At 43.5% G+C, this 26,833-nt stretch overlaps 1 protein-coding gene across 6 annotated transcripts; it reads right to left on the minus strand.

Moving 5' to 3' along the window:
- Positions 1–65: 65 nt before the first annotated feature.
- Positions 66–24,938, minus strand: kat6b (K(lysine) acetyltransferase 6B). Of its 6 annotated transcripts, none has more exons than XM_031749130.2 (17): positions 24,655–24,938; positions 21,493–22,355; positions 17,343–17,451; positions 15,317–15,432; positions 15,015–15,096; positions 14,384–14,513; positions 11,989–12,950; positions 10,749–10,870; positions 9,382–9,503; positions 9,109–9,250; positions 8,816–8,977; positions 8,336–8,429; positions 6,581–6,812; positions 6,152–6,311; positions 5,458–5,727; positions 4,369–4,660; positions 66–4,235 (listed from the first exon to the last, which is right to left on the minus strand). In XM_031749130.2, the coding sequence occupies exons 2-17, from the start codon at positions 22,108–22,110 to the stop codon at positions 1,423–1,425; spliced, it is 6,426 nt and encodes a 2,141-aa protein (XP_031604990.1). In that variant the 5' UTR covers positions 22,111–22,355; positions 24,655–24,938; the 3' UTR covers positions 66–1,422. The 6 variants fall into 6 exon arrangements, with proteins under 6 accessions (XP_031604990.1, XP_039472150.1, XP_031604991.1 ...); XM_039616216.1 differs by having other exon boundaries at positions 12,895–12,950; positions 24,655–24,936; XM_031749131.2 differs by lacking the exon at positions 24,655–24,938 and adding an exon at positions 23,106–23,261.
- Positions 24,939–26,833: the final 1,895 nt, after the last annotated feature.

Here is a 26,833-nt window from a genome sequence, read left to right on the forward strand (position 1 = left end):
CCTTCAAAATCTACCGCTGGGTTCATTGACACGCATGTTTTGAAATTAAAAGCGGAACAGTGAAGTACATGGTCAATCATAATTTATTCTTATGCTAAAATGTACAGCATTTTAAGTGACTGACAAAAAGGAGAAAAGTCATAAATACAAGAATGTCATTCTGTCCGATTTGTGTGCACATAGCCAGGTATTTCCCCCCGTTCTTACCAGCAACTCTGTACAGGTAGAAAGATTACAAAAGAGCAATATAAACAAAAACACAAGTACAAGTTGCGTTTTACATGCAATCCATTAGCTTAGTTTGGTCTATTCACAGGATCTATTCTTCTACACTTCGGTAAAATATAAATCCAACATTTTATAAAGATAGAAAACAAATCTACAGATGGAATGAAAACGTAGCTTTAAAGGCATTATGTAAAATATCAACTTTGGACTAAATTTATATTTTCTTTATTGTTATTCATCATTATAATCATTTAGTTCTTTTTTTTTTTTAAATTCTGCCACACTTCTGGACATTTCGAAATGTTTTAGAATTTTTCAGGGTAAAAACACTGAGATATGCTTTGTTACTTTGACAGAAATCAGTCTGCTTTATTAAACAGAAAGCTGCCTCAAGGAGATCTGTTACAAAAAGACTTCAGAATTATACATACATAGCAATAAAACCTCTCAAACCAAACAGAAAACAAGACTAAGTTTACATTTTTTTTTTTACATTATTAGAATTAACAAAATATAGTTTTTCATCTTTCTCCCCGTAGAGGGAAACCTAGTAAAGGCCAGATATTTTTAAAATGGCTTGCTATTAAGCACAACACTTGTACAGTACTACTCAATGCACTGTCACTAACAGAGACTGAAGCATGCTAGTTGTCACTTTACAAAATAAGTACAATAATTTAAATATACAAAGGCATGAGTATAGTACAAACTAACTGTCAGCACTGTTAGACAGGTACACTGAACAGGTTCAAACAGCCACTATCTCCACCTGTAGCAGGCACGTTAAATGGCTTCATTTGAGGCTGCTACACAAGACCACTGATGAAATCTCTACCTGTGAGCTCTGAACCCGCCTGGTCTAAAGACACATCAGAGACACTAACACTAATTAAATAGATTTTCATCGTAATGATGTAAGGCTTCCCATCTGGAGGAACAAAAAATACTTTTCAAACATTAGCTTCAAAGTTTACTCACTGATGAAATTTTTTGCATTCTTTCCAAGTGCTGCTGCTTCTGCTGGTTTTTTTAATAAGTCATTAACAATAACAACAACAAGAAAACAAAAAAGGAAAAATGAAGACATACACACACACAAAAAAGAAATAAAGAAAAAAGGGAAACAAGGCCAAATCAGTGCATCTTTTAACAGCAAAATGCACACGAGGAGAAGCAGCTCAGTCCTGCGGACAGTTACCGCCTGATGAAAGGCCCTTTCAGGGACTGCTTGGATATGCCTGTGTCCATGTAGCCATGGTGCCCAGCTGGAGTGTACACCATGTTGCCATGTGGTGGAGCCTGCATGGGCTGCTGGGGGTATGGCTGTGTTCCCATCATGCCCATCTGCATAGAGTACTGGGGTGACTGGTTCATATAGGCATGGTTGCCATGGTAGCCACTGTTCATCATGGGCTGGCTCATGCTGTAGCCGTTCATGGCGTTGAGGGAGGGCATGTTCATGGAGTTGACGTTGTAGGCTGGTGCCGGCATGATGTTCATGCTCATGTTCATGCGTGGCATGGCGGCCAGCGTCCTGGATGGCGCCTGCATGGCGACAGCCTGTGGCGGCCGGGGGTACATCTGCTGCTGGTGGTGCGACAGCGAGGCCGACTTGGAGCGTGCAGAGATGTGATTTTTGGAGGCCATCTGAGGCTGGATCCGTTGCGAGGACGGGATGCCCATGTTGCGCTGCAGCATCATGGGTGGCGGTGAGCTGAGATTCGGGGACGGGGTCATGGTGGCCTGCACCTGTGGGTTGGGGACTCGATGTGGCGTCTGGGACAACGATACCAGGCTAGAGTGCTGCGATGATAATGAGGGGGTGTTGGCGTATGATGTGATGGGGTGTGAGGCCGAGTGGTTGAAAGGCAGCGAGTGAGGGTGCTCTATGAATGTGTTGGTGAATTGCTGCAATTTGGCGAGACTAAGGCCAGAGGACTGAGAATAGTGCCCGCTGCCATACTCCCCCTGGTGGTTGATCCTCTCATAGAGGGCGAAGTTTGGGTTGCCAGATTCAGGGATGTCTGCCAGCTGCATGGTGGTGGCGAAATTGGTGGGTATGGCGCACTGAGTCATAGACTGCTGCTGGCTGTGCTGACCGTGCTGATTGTGAAGGCTATGTTGAGCATGCGGATTGTGCTGGCTGAGCTGATTGTGCTGCAGGTGATGATTGTGGTGGTGGCTATGCTGGTTGTGGGGATTGTGTTGAGTGTGCTGGGTAAGCTGATTGTGTGGACCGTGCTGATTGTGTTGGGTGTGCTGATTGTGTGGGCCGTGCCTGCTGTGGGAGGTGTGTTGATTGTGTTGGCTGCGCTGGCTGTGTTGACTGTGCTGGTTGTGCTGGCTGTTGCTCGGAGGCCTCTCAACCACGACGCAGCCCTGCGGTGACTTGACGTTGCAGTGCGGCGGCGAGCTCAGGCTGTTCTGCTGGATCATCCCGCAGCTGCCGGGGTTAACGGCAGCCATTTGTTGGCTCACGGCGCAGCTGCTCTGGGGCAGGCCGCTAGGGGGGATGCTGCCGTATGAGCAGCTGTTCTGGCCCATGGTGGAGTCGTAGCTGCTGGGGTTCTCGTAGTTCTCTGTGGTACTCTCAATGCTGCCCAGATCGCTGAAGCCACTGTCCACCACCTGCTGCGAGTGATCCGACACCGACGGTACATCCATCATGGGACTTGTCTCCATATTATGGAGCGACGGCACTGAGATGGCACTGTGGTCAGGGCTGATCTGCGTGTAGCCACTGTCCAGGATGGAGACAGCTGGGCTGTTAACTGAGCGTACTGATTGGCTGGGATGGGAGTGCGCAGAGGAAAGGGGGCTGCTGTGATCTGACTGGGGACAGTCGTCCAGCGAGGTGATCTGGGGGCTCTGGCTCACATGGGCATACGTTTGCAGGTTCCTGCAGGGCTCCTGGCTCTCCACGCAGTCCTGGAAAACATTCTCCCGCTCGGTCTCCTGCGTCAGGGACTGAACAGCTTGGGCTGTCTCTGAGTCAATCTCTGTGCAGACTGGGGGATCCTCCCTCAGCATGGGATTGAGTATTGGCCTCTCTGCAGGCGGAAGAGGCAGGTGGTGTTCTGGACAAGGACTATGCATACTCTCTTCCTCTGACTCAGAGTCTGCAGGATTATCAGAGTCTACAGCTGCTTTTGAAGTGACTGCTGCTGCTTCAGGTGCCGGTGTTGCTTCTGATGGTTCTGCCGGCGCACTATCCTGGATGCTTTCTGTAGCAGTAGCTGGTTCCGCTTCACTACAGAGTACTGTAGAAACCTGCTGACTCAACTCAGAGTCATTGTCTTCTTTTGGATCTAAAAAAGTTGGCGTGCATTTGGGTAAGTCTTTCGAACTCTCTTCCAGGTTTTCTGCATTATTCTCTGGCTCTGCTGTCTTGCTGTGGCGGTCATCTTCATCATCTGCATCCTGATCCTCTATTTGGGCTCTGTGCTCGCCCTCCTCCTCATCTTCCTCATTGTCATTCTCTAGCGATACAGCACCCTCTGTGCTGTGCACTACATCTTTGGCTGGGGATTTCTGCTCATGTTGGACCTCCTGCTGGTCATCTTCAGGTGGTTCTGGTGAATCAGCTGCATCAACATGCCTTGGGGACACGGCGCCCGGAGAGGCAGCTGGGGAGCATACCAGAGAGGCTACCGGTGATGCTTCTGGAGAGCTCGACTTGTGGGAGCCATGGTCAGCAGGACTTGGGGGCTCAGAGGGGAACCTGTCCAGCATTATATCGGGACTTGCCGAGCCTCTGCCTGCCTTGCTGCCCTCATTGACATGGACGACATCCTGGTGCGGCCCATCCTTTGCTTCCTCAGTATGAATGTGGTGCTGCTCGGCCTCCATTGGAGTTTCAGGGGGTGTGTAGAGGTTCAGCTTAAAGCCCATCTTTCTTTCGTTCTTTAGCTTCCATTTAGGAGGTCCACGTTTCACTCCTTTGGGCCAGCCTTTCTTCCGTTTCACTGGACGGGGTTTGCTGGGTCTCTTAGAGAGAAGATCAGCTCCTACAGATCAAAAACAATGAAACACTTTACTGGTTTGCAATGACATTCAAGAAAAAAAGAAGCGGAGAGAAATAACATAAGAAATATAAAGTTTAGTTGTTTTTTTTAAAAACAGCAATCACAGCTCAAGTACCTTCATTCCAGTGTTCAAGATTGTCTTTTTGCACATTTTTCTCCAGCCTTGGGCGACCTCTTCGTCGTTTTATCGGTGCAGCTGGTGTCTTGTCCTTATGTGCCTCCTCCTCATCTTCTTCATCCAATTCACCGACTCTAAAAGTGCGCTCCAGAAGGGGCATGGGACGCTCATCCTCCGAGTTGTCGAATGGCTCGTTCAGCACCTCTGTCGTCTCTGAGATGGTTTCTGTCGTTACGCTGCTGTTTATTCGCTTTCTTTTACGCCCTCTCTTCTTCAGAACCAGGGTTCTCTGAAATATGAGAAGAACCAATGAAAACAAACCTCAATCACAGCAGATTGGTTTTTGTTAATGCTGGAAAGTGGGGCAGTATGTGGATGACCTCCATGATGGTACAGCTTTTAAACCCATACAGGATTCTGTGCTAAATGCAAAATGTTAAAACCACAGCGCAAGACTAAATGTTTGAGCAATGCAGGCTGGTGTGGAAACCCACAAATGAGAAAGGCAGAGTAAGCAGAAACCACAGTCTATATTTTACATTCTCCAGTTGTTTCCCACCGACTACCTCAGACTGTAACCGCTCTTCCCTCCAAAATCTTTCATAAGAAAAATGCGAATTGAATACTGTAACTAATGCACTAAATAAACCCCATCAACCACTGTCATTCTTTTCTGGTTTCCATACTGTTTTAGTTGAAAAGGTCTCCCCTGACATCATGCAGCCAGTTGTAATATTATCTCCAGCACAAGGGGGCAGTGCCATATAGACGGAACAGATGTGAGGAGCACAGAGGAGGGCAGTAAATTAACCATGACCACTGACAATAGTACAAGGTTTAGCCTGCACAGTCTCGACACCAGCAGTGAAAACACAATCTATTATCTACAGCTGCAGGCACACAGGGAGGCTCGAGATGACAGGAGGAAGCCACTGAACCCTACACTGAATTCATGAATATTTATCAAACCTTTCCATCTCAACCACAACATGCTCTTTAATGAAGGAAAACATCTAGACATACACTCAATCCCACTTTGTCCTAGAAGCAAACTCCACAGTGGCGCACACAAACACTGACAGTCACCTTTCTCTTGGCTGCAAGCATTGCATGGGCTTTTGTCAAGATGGGTGGCGAGCCATCGGAGTCGTCGTCATCGTCGTCAGCTTCCTCGTCGCTCACTTCCTCAGTCAGCTGGATGCGCCTGGTCCAGGGCGGTGCGGGCCTTCGTTCGTAGGTCCTGTAGGGAACCTTGCAGTGGACCTTCGTGAGAGGTTGCCTACTACTGTGAGTCATCATGTAGCCCTCTCTCTCCTCCTTCTCCCAGCAACTGGCCTGCTCCTTCAGCCGCTCAGCCTGGTAATTAAACAGACAAGACGCATTATCTCTGGGAAAGGCGCACGCACGGATCCAACATCTGAGCAACGATGCTAATGGGAAAGCAAGAGATTGGAATTAACATCATGACAAATGAATCACTGCAGGTTTCTCCTGATAATAAGAGCAGCGTCATGATTGGATGTCTGCCCGTCATGAAGGAAACGTTCCTGTTAAGCGACCGTGGAAAGATTGCATTTCATGGAATATTCAGTACTATCAATTATGCAGTGAACTGATTTAGGGCAATTTTGCACAACATTAGATGCCTGCTGACAGTGAGAATGCCTTTCCCATTAATGGCCTCTATTTGAACTCCCAAGCTAATCAAACAAACATTTACTAACAGCATTGCAGGCAAGCAGAAACAAATAACTAGCGTTTCTTGAACAAAGGAACCTACATCCATCTCTGCTTCCCTCTCCTCCTCAGACAGGACAGCGTTCAGAGTGGTGGAAGGTGTCCAGCGCAGGGCGTCTGGATCCACCTCGATCTGACGTGGGTTCGCCCTGAGCTTCTCCATGTGTCGCTGAATCAGTCGTTCCCTTCTGATCAGCACGATCCTATTTCGTGAAGAGGAAAGCACATTACTCTACATCCACAACAAAAGGTAACAGAGGGTGAAGTGTGGTTAAATACTAGCGTTAAAGTAGCGCTCATTGGGACAGCAGGTGCTCCGTGTCCTTGGGGGTGCTTAACCTGACTTACTTCTGTCAATATTCGGCGGCATTAATGGATATGCTGTTAAAAATACCCGCTGGCCTGGATAAGTCAGACAGCAGAAGCAGCAGCGGCAGCACAAGCTGAAGGAGACTGTGGCTCTGAAACTGACCTGCCATCCTGTCTGTCAATCATGCCGAGCTGCTGGAGAGTAGCGGCGATGTCATGTGGACACATCCCAGTGGCCCTGCTTATTCCTTTAACACTGATGTGTTTATCTGGGTGCTTATAAAGGTGCTCCAGTATGACACTTTTCCAATATGCCAGGTAGGATAAGCGACCCAGATCTGACAGCGGCTTCTCTGGGGATCCAGCTTGTCCTTCTTGCCTGGTGAGAAGGTAACCTAAAAAGACACGATTCAAACAAAAACAAAATGCTTTAGTCGAGCTGCAGGCGGCGGCTGGGTTATTTCGGATTGTAATCCAATCCCTGCGCCTCCCCCCTTCCCTCTGTATTCATGTAAAGATGTGACGCCAAACCCTAGTTGGGATTCACCTTCAAATAGTGTAAAAGGCAGAGAAGCTTTCCACTCCTTCAACCTCCGTCAGAAGGTATGACACATGCCAGCAAGGGCAACAAAGGAGGTTGAAAGAGGGGAGTAAAGAGGAAACAAAGCGACAGAGCGAAACAGAGAAGCAGCTGGATGTCATTGCTCACAGGAGACTGCACTTAGGAGAGATAACACACAAGGAAAAAAATACTAATATGGATCTGTGTGTAATTAGTTTTATAGCAGCCCTGTCAAGGGTCATCCATTATGAGCGGCATGAAATTAATTAATGCCTTTTAATGTGCACCCACTACTGAGAACCAAACAAGCTAATCTAATCACAAAACAGGGAACACATAATATTCCAGTAATCATGACAATATTCATTACTAAAGCTAAGAACAGCAGCTTGTGATAAATACACTTAGAGATGAATATTCCAATAAGTTAATTGAAAAAGTAATTTTTCATTTTGTGCCATTTCACAAGTATATTATCATTAATAAAGCAAAACAAAAGCGCTACTCTGAGACCTGTGAATTATGATTTGAAAGAGAACGCTTTACACACACTAATGCTCTGCTGTGAGAGCTACCTGAGACAAAGTGTTCCTCTAATACAATCCAATATAACAGAAAATCTTAATCTAAACAACTTCCAGCTCCAAAGCTACATTTTCCAATAAAGCCTTCAAAGAGCTCAGAACTCAGCTGTGTTCAATCTCCCTTAATCCCTGTCTTTGTTATCAGCACACTCTCAATATCACAGATCCTCTCGCATCTCTGTGTCTCAATGGTTCCCAAAGTGAACAGGAAATCAAATGCTCCATTACCGCCTGCCCGCCCCTGCACTCACTCCTTTTTTTTCCTTGTCTTCCACCAGTCGGCACGGAGACAACCCTCGAAAAATAATAAAATGCCTATAATGACAAAAAAATGCCTGCCTAAACACAAAAATCCACTCAAGGCAGCAACTGTTTTCATAAGTGGACTGTGGGCTTTAAATATTGTATGTGTTGCATTTACTAGACTTAAAACAAAAAAACGGCATCCATGCCTCATCAGAAGTCAAGGAGAGAGAATTTGGTGTGTGTGTGTCTGTGTGTGTGGGGGGGGCTCTTCAGGCAATGCTTAGGTGAAAACTACTGGCCATCAAATTAATACTGCAGCCAGAATGTTATGTTTCCCACTCCTAATCTTCTGTGATTGCCTAAGCACTGTACATGAATGCTCTTGATTAGACCCCCTTGAAAAGCCTTAACAAAATAACAGCACCTTGCCATAAGCTACAAAACTCTGCCTTTAATCTGAAACTGTTTGTAAAGACCAATAATAAAAACCAAGTGTGGTGGTCTAAAAAGGCATTAAGGAACTTACTGAAATCAATAAGGAACCTTCCAAATCCTTGCCTTTGGTACTGAGGCATGATCATTATGCAGGAGACATTGTACTTCTGCTGGCAAAGCTTTTCCTGGGGGAAGGAGAAACAGATCAAGTATGTCAGAGCTCTGCTGAAGCTGGCAATTTACTGCACCTGCCATTGTCCTTGTCTAAAGCTGTGCACATGCACATGCACATCATATACACAAACCGAGATCTTTCACTAAAAAGTATCGCCGTGTGAGAATTACGGCTGCGACTGACATTCGTTTTTTTATAACATTAGATATCCCAAGATGATCAATTTACGGTAATCTAGAACTGAGAAAGCAGAAAATCCCCCCACATTTGAACCACTGTGAGGAAGTTAAATCCACATCACTAAATGGACAAACTACCGTGAGGTCTCAGTATCAGCATTCACAAATGATGTGCGGTATTCCTTCATTTCCCATAAAATCACTCTGTAATTCTTACCTTGGAGAAATAGCCCACAAGATGACAGCCTTTCTCATCATTCTTTGTAAGTATGTAGAAGAGGAAAGGCTCCACATCATAATACAAGGTCTTGTGATCCAGGAAAAGCTTGGCTAACAGGCAGAGGTTTTGGCAGAATAGTTTGCTGACATTTCCATCAACCTAAACACGGAATAAAAAGAGCAAGAGGACACTGTTCAAACAGTTCCCATTCCCCCACCCTCCCAGAGCCCATTCAGTGGGATCTCATGCAGCATACAGTTATTGCTTTATTGCTGTAAAGGGAAGCTGACCTCAAATACGGAGAGGTTGTCCTTTCTGTAGATTTCATTGGCTGGCGGGTGGAACCAGCCACACTTCTTTGTGTGTCTCTGGAGGATGTTTTTGCTTCTCATGTACTTCAGACAGAACTCGCATATATAAAGCTTTTGTAATCTGGTGAAGACAAAAACGAGAGCTGAGGTTTGTACTTCAGCATGAGAGGCTTTATAATAGGACAGTGAAATAAACTCGGCACCAGCAACAAAAGAATTTGGCATTATCTGGTGCAAAAAAATACTACTTACCTTGAATATTCAGGTGGGTAAGGTGATGAGTACCAGGTCTGGATCTCATACTTCCCAAATTCAATGACAGCGGGGCATCGAACGGAGTCTGTGTTCATCAGTGATGAACGAGATCCAGTTCTCTGTAAAAAGATTTAACAAAGACACACTGATAAATATAGTGACCCAGATAATTCAGCATTACAGTTCCTCTTGTCACGAACTCTGTCGAGACGAGATTGTGGTTCATGGTTCTCGTGAGAAATGAAAGATGCATCTGCCCAAAATCAGTCGCACAAATACGATAATCTTTACCATGCTGACACCCCAGTTACCGACTGAGCCAGTGGTTTCCGTTTCTTTTTTCAAATGACTATTTTTACTCATATGCATATTCTCTGACGTCTATATGGGTTTCTGAGTCTATAAACAAACTAAGTTATATTTGAGCCCTTGATCTTTTTAACCAAATTTAGGACCTCTTGAATTCGTAAGTATTAGGCTAATGATTGAAATAAGCATTTTTGTTTATTAAGGCCCATGCATTCCAGACGTATAGTATATCTATCTGTTTAAATTAAGAGTGAAACTCCAGAGTCATGCTTCAGGGTCTAAGAAAAACAAAATGTTCTGTGGAAAGACAAACACCCTCAGTCAAAGATAAACAGTCTGAAGAAGGCGGAGAATTTAACCTATACGAATGTTTTGTTAGCCTGCTCAGTTATGCCCCGCCGCACGGGCCTACAGACCGGACAGTGGTGTTTTACTGTTGCAACCAACACATTTCAAAAGGTGCAGTTTTTAGGGTGAACATTCTCCAGTTAGCATTGCACAAGTTTCCTTACAGCTCGGAAAGTCCCTTTCTTCCATGCAAACTATGGGCAACCTGCTAGCAACCAAAACATGCAAGAAGCCTTTGGTGCAGCACCCTCTTTGCAACCGATTTCATATGGACACTGCCAGCGACCTTAATTAATAACTCCCAAACCGGTCGGGAAATACACTTTTCCGGGGCGTCTCTAGGCTTGTGTGTCGGAAGTGTTAGTCTAAAAATGCTGACAAATATTCAACTCCAAGAAGTGCAAAATTACATAAAAAAGTCAGAAAGAAGATTTTCTTTTACATGGGTTATTGTTTCATGTATTCTTGGCTTGTATTTAGCTTTTTTATTGGCAAGAGTTTACTAATTAGGCAATGAACACAATTGGATTAGAAGTTGGCTCCTTTCATATTACAATATACTCAAGAGAGCTGAATAAAACTGACATGACATATTATCACTGAAAGACCTTCTTTGTGTATATAATCCCGCTTTGGTTCTCCTTTCAGTTTTCTTGCAAGCACGTAAAATGAGCAAAAAATCCTGACCTTTTATAGCGTTTTCCTACCTGAGCAGCGAGTTCCTGGACTCGTGTGAAGGTCTCGATGTCCTCCTCTGTGACGTGGTCTCTGGACATGGCCGCAAAGTCTGCCTGGGTCTCCTGCTTCACGTGCAGCTCCCCGTTGTGGCCTGTTAGAGGAACAATAGCACGACATCAACACATCAGGCGGCACATCAACAGCGCCCCGTTTGAAGCGACCGTGGAATAATCTCATAAATGCATTCTATGCAAATGTGCTTATACTGTGAGCACTGCTGCTGAGCCTGTTTGAGGCTGTGTCTCAGAGGAATTTCATAATGTATCATCTTTGCATGTTTATATGAAAATCCCTAATGTAATGAAGTGAAACTAAATCACTCTAATTGCGTAACCGCTTTCATGTGCTTAGTCATCCACCAAGACAGTTTCCCATGAATTAAGAAGCAGATGCAGTGAAGGGAGCGAGTGTCGACATGAAAAGCAACTGATGCTGGAAAGCAGGCAGTAATTTTATGAAAGACATCAACACCATGACTTAACCACCAAAACAAAAACCCATTACAAGTGGAAGTGATGCATCATTAACATATTTATGGAAATATGCTGGAGGAGTAACGAGTGTTTGTGCGGGATATTGTTTAGAACTTCTTGAAACATACATCCGTTTGGTTTTTTCCCCCTACATGTCTTTTTTTTTTTTTAAGCTGTGACTTCACTCCTGAAGACAGTGAAATGTAAGGGTTACTGCACTTAGGCCATAATCATCGTGTCAGCTCTGAGTCAGCTTGGGTGGGTGAATCACTGGTTCGTAATGACCGCTGGAAGTGAGGTTGAGAGGAGACAGTGATTTCAAGAGTGAGGGTGGGATGAGGAAGAGGGCGATGGGACTACAGTCTCTACTAGGTAGTGATCACAATGGGCGCACTACTGCAGAGGGTCGAAGACAGAGCAAGGAGCAACATGAGGGAGTTAGTGGGCCATGCACTATGACAAAAGCCAACGGGCGAGAGGATGGAAGCCACGTATACTCCGCAGTCAAGTCAAAACGCAACGAAACTGTGTTAATAAACTAAAAGAATTTAAATTAGGAAGAAGATTAGTAGTCTGTTAGAGTGCTGAGGGTGCCTTCTCAAAGAAAAGATAAGCTCTAGTCTGGAAAAAAATAACTGCGAGTGTCAAGCTTTTAAAAAATGAAAGTAAAAAAATAAAGAAGAAGCTTAGAGGTGTGGAGACGCAGGTCTTGGTTGGAATTTCGAGCCTTGCTTACCATGATTATTCTCAGGCTTAATTCTTCCGTCAGTCAAGTCTCCCTTTCCTGGTGAGAGGGCTCCCTTCTGAGGGCTCCCTTTATACCTCAGCCTGCCTAGTGTCCTGCGCTTTTTAAAGAAAGGGTTACGTTTGAAATGACTGACCATCTTAAACGGGTGTCCTCTGGGTCGGCCCGGCCCAGCAGTTGTGGAGTGTAACCTATTTTTATTAAACTCGCTCTTTCCAAGGCGCTGGGGCCCCGTTTTGGACGTATGGGGGGAGTCCTGCTTATGGGGCATGCGCTTAGGTGGCGCGTAGGAAGGTAGTCGCTTTTTCCGTGACTGTCCCTGAGTAGTAAAAATGTGAGAGAGTCCGTCAAAAAGTCCCTTAAGTTGGCTGCTATTGCAGAGACTACTCAGGGAAGGAACACTAGACTGGCTGGAAGAGCTCTGGGGAGAGTTAGCAGAAGTGGAGCTGCTGGACACCTGCGAGGGGGGGCTAAGTCCGGGCAATGTGGAAGCAGGAGGAAGTGCAGAGGATGAGGGGGTTATCTTTTGAGAGGCATCAGCAGCAAAGGCAAACGGCTCTGGTGGCTTGGACAGTTTGGGCGGACCCTTTTCTCTAGAGCTTAACTGTTTGGCGGGCGACTCTATGGCTACAGCTCGCGTGCGACGGCCCACGGGGGAAGGAGTAAAGAATTTGGAAAGCCCATCGATAAGCCCTTTGGTTTTCTTGTTAACAGTGAGTGTAGCTGGGGTGGAGGTGGGCGTGAGGAGGGGAGTGGTGGTGGGAGTGGAAGTGGTGAATTGGGTGGCGTCGACCGCACAACAAGGGTCTGCAACAGCAAATCTGTCTCGGGCGTCCTTCACAGATGCAGCATGACCAGATGAAGGTGTGGAACAGACGGTAATCTTTTGACCCCTACCAGGTGACCCCCTTCCTCCCAGTGCTACCATGGAGCCGTCACCACTGGTTACAGACCTGCCGGGACAAGAACAACAAAGTAAATGTAGATCTCACTGCTGACACATGAATGTAACCAAAAACATCAACTCAGACGTGTAATTATGTCATTAAAGTTTTGAAGCTCAAATCATTCTCAGAAATGTAATGTTGTTAACAGTAATATTTATACAAAGCCTAAAGTCTTGCTTCATATTTCCTGTTCAGAGTTATCTGTGAGGTTCTTAGTTAGACACAATAATTTTTGTTTCCTGTAACCTGACATCAGGAGCTCATATTCCCAGGCAAGGGATGAATAAAATGCTCACAGCATGATTTAAGTTGTGGACATCTATTCATTTTCACACATAAAAATGTCTGTCTATATAATTATAACCTGTATAACCGTCTATATAATTTAACTGTTACTGTTGCTGCTGTAACATAGAGCAGAAATGTCCCCACGTGGCATCAATAAAGGGCATTCAAACTATTATTAGCACTGCTACTGACTGAAAATAGCATTTAAATATAAATATTGTAATGATAGAGGGGCTGCACAAATCATCTTACATTCATTTTTTTTAACATTTTTATATTAAGATATGTTTTCAAATCAAGATATAAAATACATCTTGCCTGAATACATAAGAGAGTGAAAATGTGATTTTACACATTTTAATACTAAACCTTCTGTAGTTTTAGGAGGCTTGCTACAGCCCAGAGCAAACACACCGTCCAGCTATATACTGTTTAAAAAGATGGAAGTAGCCACATTGATGTCACCCATCATTGTAAGCAGACGCTCATAGGGGAAGTGAGCCATCAGTTCTAAGGTAGCCCTCCCTTAATGCATACCCAGGTTTGTTCTCCTTTTTGACACTAATCACGAGTATAATTTACAAAAATAACTTACTAGATACTAATACTTAGACAGAAACCACAAATTCATTAGGAAAGTGGTTCCAGAGGTCACAGAACAAGGGTCCAGAAAGGTCATTTTTGAGTAGATGAGTCTCCTCCCGCTGGCTATTAGAAAAACAAGACTTGGTAGCAACGTCCATCTTTTATAAAGACTATATATAAAGTCTACGGATCTCCTTTATCCAATAACAACACTTAAGTGCTGTTTACACGTTAATTTACCAATATTAATTCTATGTAATGCATAGAAGTTATCTGTATTTCATTTTTGGGTGTTCTTATTCTCTGTGGAGGCTAAATGTATTATAGCTTATGTTTAAATTTATAGTTAATCAGGTCTGGAACTTAAACCAGAGTCAAGCTATAAACTGTAATTCATGCATGTTTGCAATGGACCATGGATCGTTTACTATAAAAACGGCAATTTGACTTCTCTACAGAAATGTTGCCATGTATTGAGATCTTACCAGCAGATGTACTGTTATTACACCAAACAATTAACCTCGAGTACAGCGTAACTGCTGTTAGTTAGATTACAGACCACTTACATTCTTTGTTTGAGCTTATTTCTGGGCCTTCCGATTGGCTTTGCATATCGACGTTTGATCTGATCGGCTTTCTTGTGCAGCAGTTTCTTCCCGTTCTCCTTTGGCCTGCAGACTTGGCAGATCCAGGTTCCTGGAGGGTGTCCAAACAGAGAGAGTACCGTTTGGGTGGGTTCATCAATTCAGAGGACATACAGTACATTCATTTGAAACATTTCCTTTAATAGGAAGAGCTGGCGAGATTCCCACCAGCTCACAATGACAATCAATTACTCAGCACAAAGCGAAAATCCATAAGAAAAACATTGGGTCAGTTCTCCGTTTGGAAAAATAGACTTTGCGTCAGCTTGTTGAGCTCAGCTATGTGACTCGTATGAATTGCCTGCCAAATATCCTACTACAGTACGTGCACCATCATTACAAGCCTCAATGTAGGGTCAGTACTGTAATCCAGAGATAGCAAATCTCCCCAGGGAAGCTGGAATAATTTGATATGCATGCAAAGCTCCTAATAAGCCACCGCTGCTTCTCTGTGTGCTGAGTGACAGCCCCAAACGGCCGTCTGTGAAGAAAAGGCTTTGAATTGACAGCAGAGGGGGGAAAACAGAGAAGCCAGACAGTATAAACACCTCACCTTTTGGCATTCTTGAAAGCGGCGGATCGCAGCATTCCATGTGAAAGCCCCGATCACATGAATCGCAGAACAGCATCTCATCCTGAAAGGGAACAGCAGGCATGTGTAAAGGATGTCCCAGTTGCATACATGTAACACCCCCGTCATTTAAAGTCTTTCTTTTTTTTGAAAAATAAGCCCAATTGTGCACAAGAGAGGCTTTACAAATCTCAACAAATCCTCAGGGATGCACAAAATGGGATCTACCTTCAAGCCAACAACACTGAAAATGGTGTGTGTTAAGATGCATGTGTAATACTCACAGCGTTTTTCCCCTGTATTCGACAGGAGCTGCAGGTTTTGCATTCAATACACTGCCACCGTAATCTCTTCACATTTGAGGTTAATTCAGGGGAAAACTTCAGACATGATGGATGCCCTTTAGGAGCAATAAAAAATGCATATTAGCACAGGACATTTTACCACCGCTGGCGCTGTCACCGAGCCAGAGACAAGGTTTTTCATTTGTCAACACAGTCAGGTTAAACATTAACATATTACATCACTAAAAAACAATGCTGGGCCTGTGCTTGTATGTCCACAACACTTTTCCCCCTGCCACAAGTTGTGTCTAAAAACAGTATGATCAAACATCTGAGCCACTAATTACAGATAATTTGATCTTAATGAGGCAGAAACAGTAGCAGCACTCATTCTAATGGAAGCTGATCCATGAAAGTCATGTAAAAGCTTGCCTCTTCTCTCACCCGGCTCCCTCTCATGGTTGTAAAACAGCTGTTTTACAGTGAGAGCACAATTTGTGTACACTACGAGTGGTTAATGAAAACCACCTCGACGCTACTTAGTCAAATTTGAGCTATAAAAATGTCACCAGGAGAACAATTCCTTACGGCATTTAAAATAATTGTTCAAACATAAATGACTCCTAGGCAGAGGTAATTTTATGGGGGGTTAGCAGTTTTGTCTGGAACAAAAGAACACTAAAGGAAATGCCAACAATCTGCAGCGGGGAAAGGGTTGATCTTTGATCTGCTATAACTGGAGTGGCTCTATAAAATAATTTGAAGTGAGCGAAAATGACTTGGGTGATTTCAGATTCTAATGGTCACTTGGAGCATCTGCCCTTCTGAGGCTTGCAAGTAATTTGGATCCCTCCAGCCACTCAATTTGCAGATTGTTCTTCCAATAAATCCCTTAAAGGGAAGAGAAAAATATGGTGAAAGAATATGAAATCTGCCTAACCGATGCAGAAAACTGCTACCGCCAAGGTTGGATGACTTGAATATATACTGAACACTGTGAGATGACAGAAATTTGTTGGTATTTCTTTAATACTGCTGATGTAATTAGTTTATATCATGCAATGTGTCTGCTTAATGCCCCCCCAAATAATCTATTTATGTCTATATAGTCACACTCCTGGAGCGTGACTTCTACCCATTAGGTTTTGACTGCTCAACAGTTGTTCTGTGTATCAGGTACAACATGGTAGGAGGGTTAGCCCTTTAAAGCTGAGTACACGGTGTGTGTGTGTGTGTGTGTGTGTGTGTGTGTGTGTGTGTGTGTGTGTCTTTTTTTATTGATCTTGTACAATGTGTTAACTTGCTTTACACATTTTAATTGGCCTTCCTCCACGGCCAGAACCTGCTCGCACGCTATGGGTCAATCAACCTGCCACAATGTAAAAGCTCACTGTGAGCGCAAACACCCAGGTAATAAAGTTTATTCAAATAGGATTGGCTGTGTATTCAGTGTTGACAAGAAAGAAAGAGAATTACTCACACACACAGACAGACAGTGTTAATTCTGCACTATTCTGCAGCCGAAACTGACACCGCTGCCTTTAAATGGTAAATTTAGGTCAAGTAGGATTTATTATACTTGAGAAATAAACAAGTTAATGTATCACAAAAGAGCGTTACTGAAAAGAAGATGTTTATGTTTTTGTTGGGATACTGATAATATGCCAAAATAATGCAAGAACATGCTTTTGAAAACATCGAGAACTACTGAGCCGTGACACCAAAACACAGGCACATACAAAACTGTGGATTTTAACACCATTAAATGTGCAAAACGTTTGACTGATGATAGAAATCTAGCTTAGTTTGCTCAACATTTCAAACACAACATTTCATACATATAGCATAAATATGACATCATGTTATACACCAATGCAGTGATTTTAACCACATTTCTGACCTATATCCACATATACACTGACACTGTTGCTTCTGAGCTAACATGCCAGCAGTTTAGTCTTGTTTACACTATGTTATGGCTCGTGGGAACATCCAGTAAAGTGAAGCGTTACACAAGGCGACTTACCACTGCTCCCACAGTCTGCACAGGACAGTAGCTCCTCTGGCCGCTTGTCCCGATTTGACTCTTTCGTTCCGAGACAGAAACTGCATATTGGGATGGGGTCGACCCGGAGCTGGTGTGGGAACACAAACAGAGACAAACTGTTTAAGGGACAGACTGACAGACTCTGTGTGCAGCGCTGAAATCTTTGATCCAGATTTTGAGATCACTAGTCATGTATCACTGGTTAACATGAAAAGTGCGGATTTAATGAAACAGCCATGAAAATATCAGCTGGAAGAAGCAGCTCAGAGAATGGGAAAAAAATAAAAGAGTTGAGTTCTCACAGACTAGAAATGAATAATAAATGAATCTTATCCTCAGAGATATGCTGCATCTGAGATCCACCTCCTTTATCCATTACATCTGAATGGGTAAGTGATCTTAGTAATCATAGTTTAAGGGCTTAATCCAATTCTTAAAGCTTGCACTCCAGTCTGAAAGGATTAACCAGCATGTAATCAAATTACCTCAATAATAAAACATGCTCTCATTGTTACTGCCATGATCCACAGTAAATGTTGCAAGTCTCAGAACAAACGCTCATTTAAGGGCTTACGGTTAAGTTCAGAAGAAGTAAAATATGAGCTCAAGGTTTAAGAGGATTTCCCCATTGATCACTCAGAATGAAGAGAGGCCGACTTCAGAGAGAGCGCGAGAGCTGGGAAGACTTTGTGTCATTACTTCATATAGCAGCCAGTCAAAGTCTAATGAATCTTAGGCTGAAATCAAGACCAGACTTAACTGAGATGGCTGCAGTATGGCTTTCATAAGTCTCCCTTTAAATGTGAGATCATACATAAAAGCCTCTTACAGAAGCAACAAACAAACTGCGGTTTCCTTCTCAGCTCGAGAGGAAGTTCTTAACGGAAAATAACACTCGCAGGGTGTGACCGTAAATAACCCACCTCATCATCAGTTTACACACTAAGGCCTCACCAATTGACTGGAGCCTTGGAGGGCCCTCTAGGGATGGCCATAATTAGTTCCTGGTTTCTATGACGCAGATCATCATCCTGACCATAACCCAATTTGCATCTTTCAAATTTCTGCTGGCACTGACCTCCCTCTGACCCTCATTTGAATCGGGGGAGGTGTTGTTTTTCCTTTTCCATTCGTCAACAAAACACAAAAACAGCAGCATCCCTTCAACCCGTCACTCCACTCCAAATGAACCCCAGAGGGAAAGTGAAGCAAGGATGCAATGGCAATCTGGTCATTGTTCCTGGCTGTATCAATTACTTGCTACGGCGAGGGGAAGCAGTTTACTGCCACATCAATGATTACTCTATTTTCCAACCTGCCAGGTCAATATTTGAAAGCGGGCTGGCATTAGAAGCAGACTGCTGCTCACACAGCTGTGATTATGGACATAAAACCACAAAAAAATCTATGTGATGAGCTTTGTGATGAGGCTACACCTGTATGATTTAACACTGTGGCTCGGAGGTAACTGGTGATTTTTGATATATGTGATGATAACTCAAAATAAAACACATCTCGCCCAGACAAAAGGCAGCAAGTTCAAGAAGGGCAAACAATATTGCCTTCACAGTCCAAATGCACATAATGATCTCAATGATTTCTGAATGTAAAGGGGACAAAATAACAATAAGATTAGCAAACAATCAGGAGCAGAGTCACAGAGGGTGGATAGTCCTTATTTGCTGTTCAAACCTTCTGTTTCTGAGGGGCAGCCAATCATAAAAAAGCTGGCTTTAAGGGGGTAAAGGATAGATAGCAACACATAAACAACACAAAGCTACTCCAGTACAGTCCAAGAGTTAAAATTAGGAGCTGAAATTACCATAATCGGTCCCCTATAATAACAAAATGTTATAATGAATATTTCTGGATGTGAGATTTCTGATCAGTGAAAAAATAAAAAACTGTAAAGTAAAAAACTGAATTTTTAGAACTGGTTGTGGACGTTTTGCTTAATTTTCTGTCATTTCCAAAATGTTGTTGCTTTTAAAGCCCTGTGTTTTGTTAACTCGACTGTGCAAAATCTGCCAGCTAAGGCTTCATCAAAGTTGAATTGAGACTTGCTTCAAGCAGACAAAAGGGGAAACACATTAGCAGTCGTCCTTGATCACAACGGAGTCTGCATTATCACTGGTAACAGATGCAGACAATAGGATTTGAGAACAGAGCCTTGGTGTTAGGAATACTTTGGGTTATGCCTTGTTGTTTAGGTACATGAAGTGCACTGTGTGACACTTCCATTATAGGTTAACAAACAACTATAAATATGATTTCCGCTAAAGTGATAAAGACTGATAATGACAGTGCTAATGTGCAACCTGTGTACGCCGCTGATGAAATGCTCCGAGCACAGTGATGTGAAGTTGTTTAAAATAATAAGTCTTAATAAGGCTCCATAACACAGTCTCCACTGACTCAGCTATGAAGGCTGATCCAGAAGCTGGATTAATTTCCAGTAGGAATATTCTTGTGTCTGGTGATTAAAAACCAATAGCAATTTGCAATCTGTACAAGAGAAAAATGCACAAAAGAAAATAAAGAAACGCAGCTGAAGAGATGCTGATGATTTACTTGGGGATTCTAAATTAAGTACATTACAGGAAATTATGCTGCTTCAAAAGAGCAGGCTGTCCTGAGTGAGGGGGTGGGGTCCTATTAGAACAGTGCTGGTAGAGAGAAAGAGAGAGAGAGCAAGCTCAAGTGGTTGCATAACACAGCAGGAAAAAAACTCTCATTCCTTGCCTTTGTTCCTGCCAGAGTCTCTTCAGAATCTAATAAACTCTAAACCAAGACTGCTCTTTTTTACCTCAAAGTATCTCTTATTCTCAGCACACACACTCAACTACTGAGCAGGCAGAGCTGTCTCATCCTTTGAAGTGAACAGCAAACCTGGACCCGGTGAGGTGATGTCATCAGGCCGCGAGCAATAGGTTGAAATGTTCCAAATGGAAAACAGCAGGCCTTCCTCAGCTATGAGAACCACTGCAGGACACTGTGTCTCTAAACACTTCTCAGTTTCACTTTTGGCCTCACCACAGACACAGTCACAGTTGTGGCTGCAGTATCAAGGTGTCGCTTCCTGATTATTCACTGTGAAACTGGTGAAGAGCAGGGTGACATCTCTATAGCCTGATGCTGCTTGCTACTTCAGCTGCATAACTTGTGCATAAACTAGACCGCATTTCATCTTGATAAGCCTCAACACATGATATGCAAAAAGCCTTGACAACACACTAACTAGATGACTACACACTGCACTTTAGGTCACACAGTGAAAACCATTTTCCATCAAGCACTCTTCCCACTCTTTGACAGTGTCTTAAAATTGCAAAGCAAGAACAAAAGTGCTGTCATCTTGCAGACATTTGTCAGCAGCGTGTGTTATTGTTAAACACCAGTAACAAAGACACAATCTCTGCAAACTATAAACCACCCTGTGGATGTCGAAAGTTTGTTTATATGGTGTTATTTCCTCTCTGGGGCATCTCAGTTTGCACCAAGTTCATAACAGCTGCATGCAGTCGGGAGAATATTTCGTCTTACTTTCTCAACACATGCTCATTCACGTGCAAATTACCAATAATCTATCACAATTTTGTTCACCAACTCACAAGAACGCCAGCCACATCCTTTAAGGTCATTAGGCTAGAGTTACATAACCTGTGGGAAGCCTACAGCAGACTGCCTACCACACAGTCAGCATGACTTTCTGATTATTCAACCTCTCTTATTATGGAGACCAACAGCAACACAATCCCAAAGGGATGCACTCTAGATGGCGTTGTTTCAGACCTGCCCAGCTTTAAGTCCCAAAGATTAAGACCCCAATCATAAAAGTCCTACTCTTAAGTGGTGGCCTGAACTTTCAACCTTCCCAACTGCTGAAGGTTTCAAATAAACCTGCTGAAGAACCAAAAAAAAAAAAAAAAAAAAAGCTGTGGCACATGTCAGAGCTTGACAAGAAGATCAAAAACAATGAGACATCAACAACAGCAGGAATATGTTTTTACTTTTAGGAATGTCTCCTTTTGGGTTAACAGCAGCATTAGGTAAAGAAAAGCTCAGGATGACACATGAATCAACATGACTGAAGGAAGGAGTAACAATGCAGAGGCCGAGGTGTGTGTACCTGGTCTCGCTCGTGGGGGAGGAGTGTCACAGATGACAGGACCAAGGTGGAAGCACTCGGACACCTGGAGCTCCTTCCCTCTACGCTCCCATGGCTGAGCTTATACCTCGGACCATTTTTTGACAACCTGCCGTTGTTAACTGCTCGCTTTGCAGCCAGCCGCAACCTCTGCCGGAAGGCGGGGTTATCAACAATGTCTGAGAGGTCATCCTGGTTCCTCAGATACCTCTCGATGTTCTTTAGCGAGGAGCCATGGGTATCATCCAGGCCTTCGATGGCCCTCCTAAGCATTTTATTCCAATCAATATGGCGCAGATCGCTCGAATTCCATATAGATTCCTTTGATGGCACAGGTGCATTTGCAGGCAAGATTGATCCAACTCTTCCGGGATGTCCTGGGTCCTTGTAGGAGGCGCTTCCTTTATTTGTAACCTTGAGGATAGAGCCATCGTGAACACTTAATTCCAACTGCTCAAGGACGGTCTTCTTGTCCAGTCCATGTGACGTTGCCACCGCATGGCAAATTCTCTCCTCCGAGGGCCTCTGCTTTTGCCTTTTGATTTTCTGTATTGCTTCAAGAATCCACTCCGTGTAAAGAGGGTTTGCAAGTTTTACCATGGTTGAACAATTAGCCTCACAAAAATGAGATCCATAAAGATTCCCCCTTTCTGCTGCTGAAAACTGGGTACATCCACATCCTTAGTAAGATCAAGAAGTTATGTTCCACAACCGCATCCGCTCACTATTTCTTCTCAATCCCGGGTATCTCACATTGAACTTCAACAAAAGTTGGCACTAGTAAATTCCACAATGGTAGTCACCAGCTGACCAGGAGCTGAGTTTATTAAAATTCCAGATTAAATCTAAAAGAAAAACAGAAAAAAGGAAAAACAACAAATTGTCAGATCACCTTTTATTTCTCCTTATTCACATTCTGTAAACTATCTGATGGCACATCGGGTATGAAAACTAAGCCAGAGGAATGCAGGACTTTTTAAGATGTGCTAAAACATGAGAAACAGATGGATAAAAACAGATGCAGGCACTGTCATGGCTGCTAAAGAAATCAGAGTGACTTAATCCATAGTCTGACACTATAATCCACACACCAAACCAGATGTCCATTTCAAAAGGGACTCTTTTTTTTCCTTCTTCTAAGAGTAGTAAGTTTTCACACTATGACAGGCAGCTAGAAACTTCTACCGACTTCTGGGAAAGTGTACACAGTCACCTCGAAAGAAACACATTTTCGGTTTCAGAGTCCCTTTCGCGTTTGGAAAAAAACAGAGGCAACCTTAGGAGTTAACATTTATTCTGCTGCACGTAAATATCACACACAAACTGGCTAAAAACACACACATTACAGGAAAAAAAGAGGAAATCATACGTAAAAGTTTAACCGTTAGTTGTCCGCACGAGACTTTTTTTGACAGCTCGACGTCCGTCCGCGGCGACGAAACTGATCAGCGCGAGCTTTAATGACACACGTAATAATCAATGCTCACTTCCTGACAGCTGCTGACAGGCGCTTCGGGGCACGTCCGCAGTCGCCACCGAGCCGTTTGACGACGGAAGAAAGCGGCGGTAAGAAAAAAAAAACTACGTTAACACACCGAAGAGTTTGCGCTCCGCCGAGTTGAGCAGATAAATGACAGCGTTGCCAGCATTACTGATGTCACCTAAACAGTCGCCATTTTGTTACAATGTTGTAGTTTACATGAATCCGACATGACGCTGATTACAATCCAATGGAGTCTCATTAAAGCTTACCTACACTAATGTGCCCTCCCTAGCAACTTCAATATTGGCTGTAAAGACAAGATCCGATTTCTGGTTTGATAAAGCACATGTCAATCTTTATGTATGAGCTCACTCTAAGAGGCACGGCACTGGCTGTATGATCTGTCACTTCACTCAATTGACCCGCCTCTTAAGGTGCCTACAGTGATGAATTGATATCATTCACCTCCAGCACGCGTTACATCTGAACTTGCGGCTCCATACGTGGCGAAGGGTTATTATTAAGTTATAAATACACTATATCAGGCATTAAATAGTTAAGTTGTAATTAAATGAGATGAATATTTAACCTCATTTACAAAGCGTTTAACATCGGCCCACCTTTACTCCGATTCCCCCCTTGAAACAGTTGGTTACACTTGAAAGTGATTTGGATCGTTTTAGACTTTAATTGGCTGTTTGTTAAATCTATCATTTGTTTGCATAAAACCTGCAAAGGCCCTCGCTACTGATTTAAAGTGGCACACATATCTTTATTTATTTATTTATTTATTTTTAAATAATTCCAGGTAGCATATGCAAGACTCCTGCAGGCATAAATGCATGCTATCGCCTTCTCCCCCCCTCCTCCGTCCCTGCCTCCTTCTCTCTTTATCTTCCTCCCCTTTTTCATAATTTCCCCGAGAGGAGCCGTAATTCTCCCGATATTTAACATTCAAACTATTAAATTGAGAGGGGGGAAGATAAATATATATTCCGCTACGCGTTATGTTTAAAAAGAAAGTAGGTTTTGCGCTCGCTCCACATCCGCCAGCAAAATTATATTAACGTCCCGTGTTGCGCCGTGCAACGATGGCATGACCTCTTTATCACCATTAACTATCAAATATCTCCAATGAGGACAAATAGTGAGCCCTGGAGGCGGGAGAGAGGGATGTGAGGGGGGGGGGAGTAAAGATGTTCAGTAGGGAATACAAGTTAACACGGCTGCCGGGAGAGTGGCTCCTTCATCACCGCTTCTCAATTATGTATCGCTAGTTCTTTCGCTTCAAGTAGTGCTCCCCATTTCTCAGCTTCACCTCACATTTCTCATGTAAGCTATATATATATATTTTGGAAATGATACACAAGCCTCCTTTTTGATTTTTCGCAGTATTTTTCTCTCTCCACCCCCCCTTACACACTCACCACCACCACTGTTAAGATGTTATAGGCTGCACAAAACCGATCTCTAATCAGACGCCGCCGTGGGCGAGAAGGCACAACAAATTAACGCCAAGTTTCATGCAAGGATGAACATATAACTAGTAGGAAAGAGGGAAAAAAAGAAAAGAAAGAGGGAGCGAGAGAGGGAGAGTGTGAGGGAGAGAGGGAGAGAGAGAGAGGGCACAGGCTACCGTAAATATTTGCTGGTAGTTTTACCTCTTCAAGTTTTTCCCCCCCTCGGATAGTCCTCTTCATTATCGGGGAAAACGTCGAAGGATAAAATGCGAAGCGACATATCCGAGCGATTTCGTGGGATTTGATGTCCTGAAACGAAGGCTGAAAAGCTTGCGCCGAGACATGGAGAGGACCTGATAACAACTAATTGAAAGGTTAATCTACATAGCAGCCTGTGACAAAGTGGTACCCTCCCCCTTCTTCTTCTTCCACTGTAGACATCCCTACTTCAGTGTAGTGGAGCGGACCGTCGCCCCTTTAGTGCGCTCCTACAATGATATTGTCAATTTCACTTTTTTTTTCCTCCCCTCTCACCACTACCACCTCACCATCAACACGTCCAGCGATGAGCCAAGAGGAACATTTTTACACTTCCATGTTTTTTTTGTTTTGTTTTGTGTGCGTGTGTGGATTAGCCACGGCTTGCTACGTGACATTTTGATGTCGTAACAGCCCCATTAACGCCAGCACCTCGTGGGCATTTAAAACTTCCAGTTGATGCGCTCTGATGTGGCTCATTTCAACACAAACACATAAATCCAGACTTTTTTTTTTTTTTAAATTATTCTAAATATACATATATAAATATTACACATTTCTTGCATTGGCCAATACTACCCAGCGCCGCAAGGGATATTACACACTACCCCCCCTCCTAATCTGTTAATTAACTTCACCAAGCCCAAGGAAGAGCAATAGTTGTAAGCAATAATGTAGATCATTAAATTTTCAGTTTTTTTTTTTTTTTTTTAAGATTTGCGCTCGCCTCTCTCATTCACCAACTCTTTAGCAGCATTAGAAATGCCAGAAAGCTCATTTTTCAAGCAGTAATACGGATGTAATTAGGGAGAGATAATTGGTAACTTCCCATCAGATTATGAACACATACAGTACTGTACAAGAAGGCTTTAAAAAGACTTTAACCAAGGAGGTGGTGGTGGTGGTGGGGGAGAAGAGCCACATTTGATGTGTAATTTGATTTGCATTCATTTAACACGCGTCTTGTCATTTTTGCCATTATGCTGCATCTTCATCAGACACGCTCTCCTCATTACCTCCATGACCTTGATGTTTTCTGTTGACCTGCAGATCGCTCACCATCTTCCTCCCCATCCAGTCCTTGACATTTGCTTGCATCTCCTTAATGATAATTTGTGGCAAAACGTGCGCAAATAAATATGCACATTTCCTTTTAGGTGCAGTCGTAAAACCGCAAAGAGTTCAGATTTGATGCTTTCGGGACTCGCGTCACGATGGAGGCGCTGACCAAAACCTGCCTGTGTCTGGTTATAATGAATGCCACCCTGGGCCCCAGCAGGTCCTCCACTGCTGCATGGGTCCAGGGATAATTTGAATTGGAGCATGTGCCATTGCAATCTGCCCATCCCTCCCCCACCACCACCACACACACACATACATAGACACACACCCCGCCACCTCCTCCTCAATCCCTGCCAACTGCCGCACTGGTGTTCACAAACACTGCTGCCCATCTGCGGGGCAAAACACTGGCCAGGGCCCCAGTTACTCCTTTGCCTGCAATTAAAATGATGCTCAATTAAAAAAAAAAAAAAAAAAGTAGGCAAATGTCACAAAATTAAGACATTCTTCTCCCTGCTTCAAAGCTCACAGTGTGTTTAACTCAAACCTGTAAATCTGGTAGATTGGTAAGCAGAAATGGAGCAGCAAACACACAGCACAGAATCGTAAAAATGTAAATCAGACGTACAAGTTTTCCACGTCTGCTTTCTTGCCTTTTGCTTTCATAAAGCGAGGCAAAAGTTAACCAGCAAAAAGTGGGGGGGAAAAGTATGTTTGGTAGTTTCCTTATTGTGGCAGGCATTCTCATTACTTAATCATGGCTCCCTCTTTTTGTGTTTGTGTTTTGCCATCTGTCATCTTGAGAAGCAAATGAACCAGCTGCCATGGAGTGTGATCTTGCCCAATCAGAAATGTGGTCCTTTTCAAAGCGCATCTGTGTGAAACCTTTAAAAAAAAATGCTGATTGAAAAGAAAAAAAGTGTCTCAAAGTTGTTAATAACATTTTGGCTGGAGAATATTTTCACCTAGATGGCCTCAATTAGCATAAATGCATAAACTATGCCTCATTATGAAAGCAGGGCTGCGTGTGCGGGGAGTGTAAATACTGGATTCCTTCTGA

This window comes from Oreochromis aureus, linkage group 8, assembly GCF_013358895.1.
Source record: "Oreochromis aureus strain Israel breed Guangdong linkage group 8, ZZ_aureus, whole genome shotgun sequence".
In the NCBI taxonomy this organism is placed as follows: domain Eukaryota; kingdom Metazoa; phylum Chordata; class Actinopteri; order Cichliformes; family Cichlidae; genus Oreochromis; species Oreochromis aureus.

Excerpts from the sequence above, each read along its gene's own strand:
- kat6b (XM_031749130.2), bottom strand. The coding sequence starts at position 22,110 with ATGGTAAAACTTGCAAACCCTCTTTACACGGAGTGGATTCTTGAAGCA. Across the intron at positions 15,097-15,316 it reads GAATACAGGGGAAAAACGCT|GATGAGATGCTGTTCTGCGA; the intron begins GTGAGTATTACA and ends GTTCCCTTTCAG. Across the intron at positions 5,728-6,151 it reads AGAGGGAAGCAGAGATGGAT|GCTGAGCGGCTGAAGGAGCA; the intron begins GTAGGTTCCTTT and ends TTTAATTACCAG.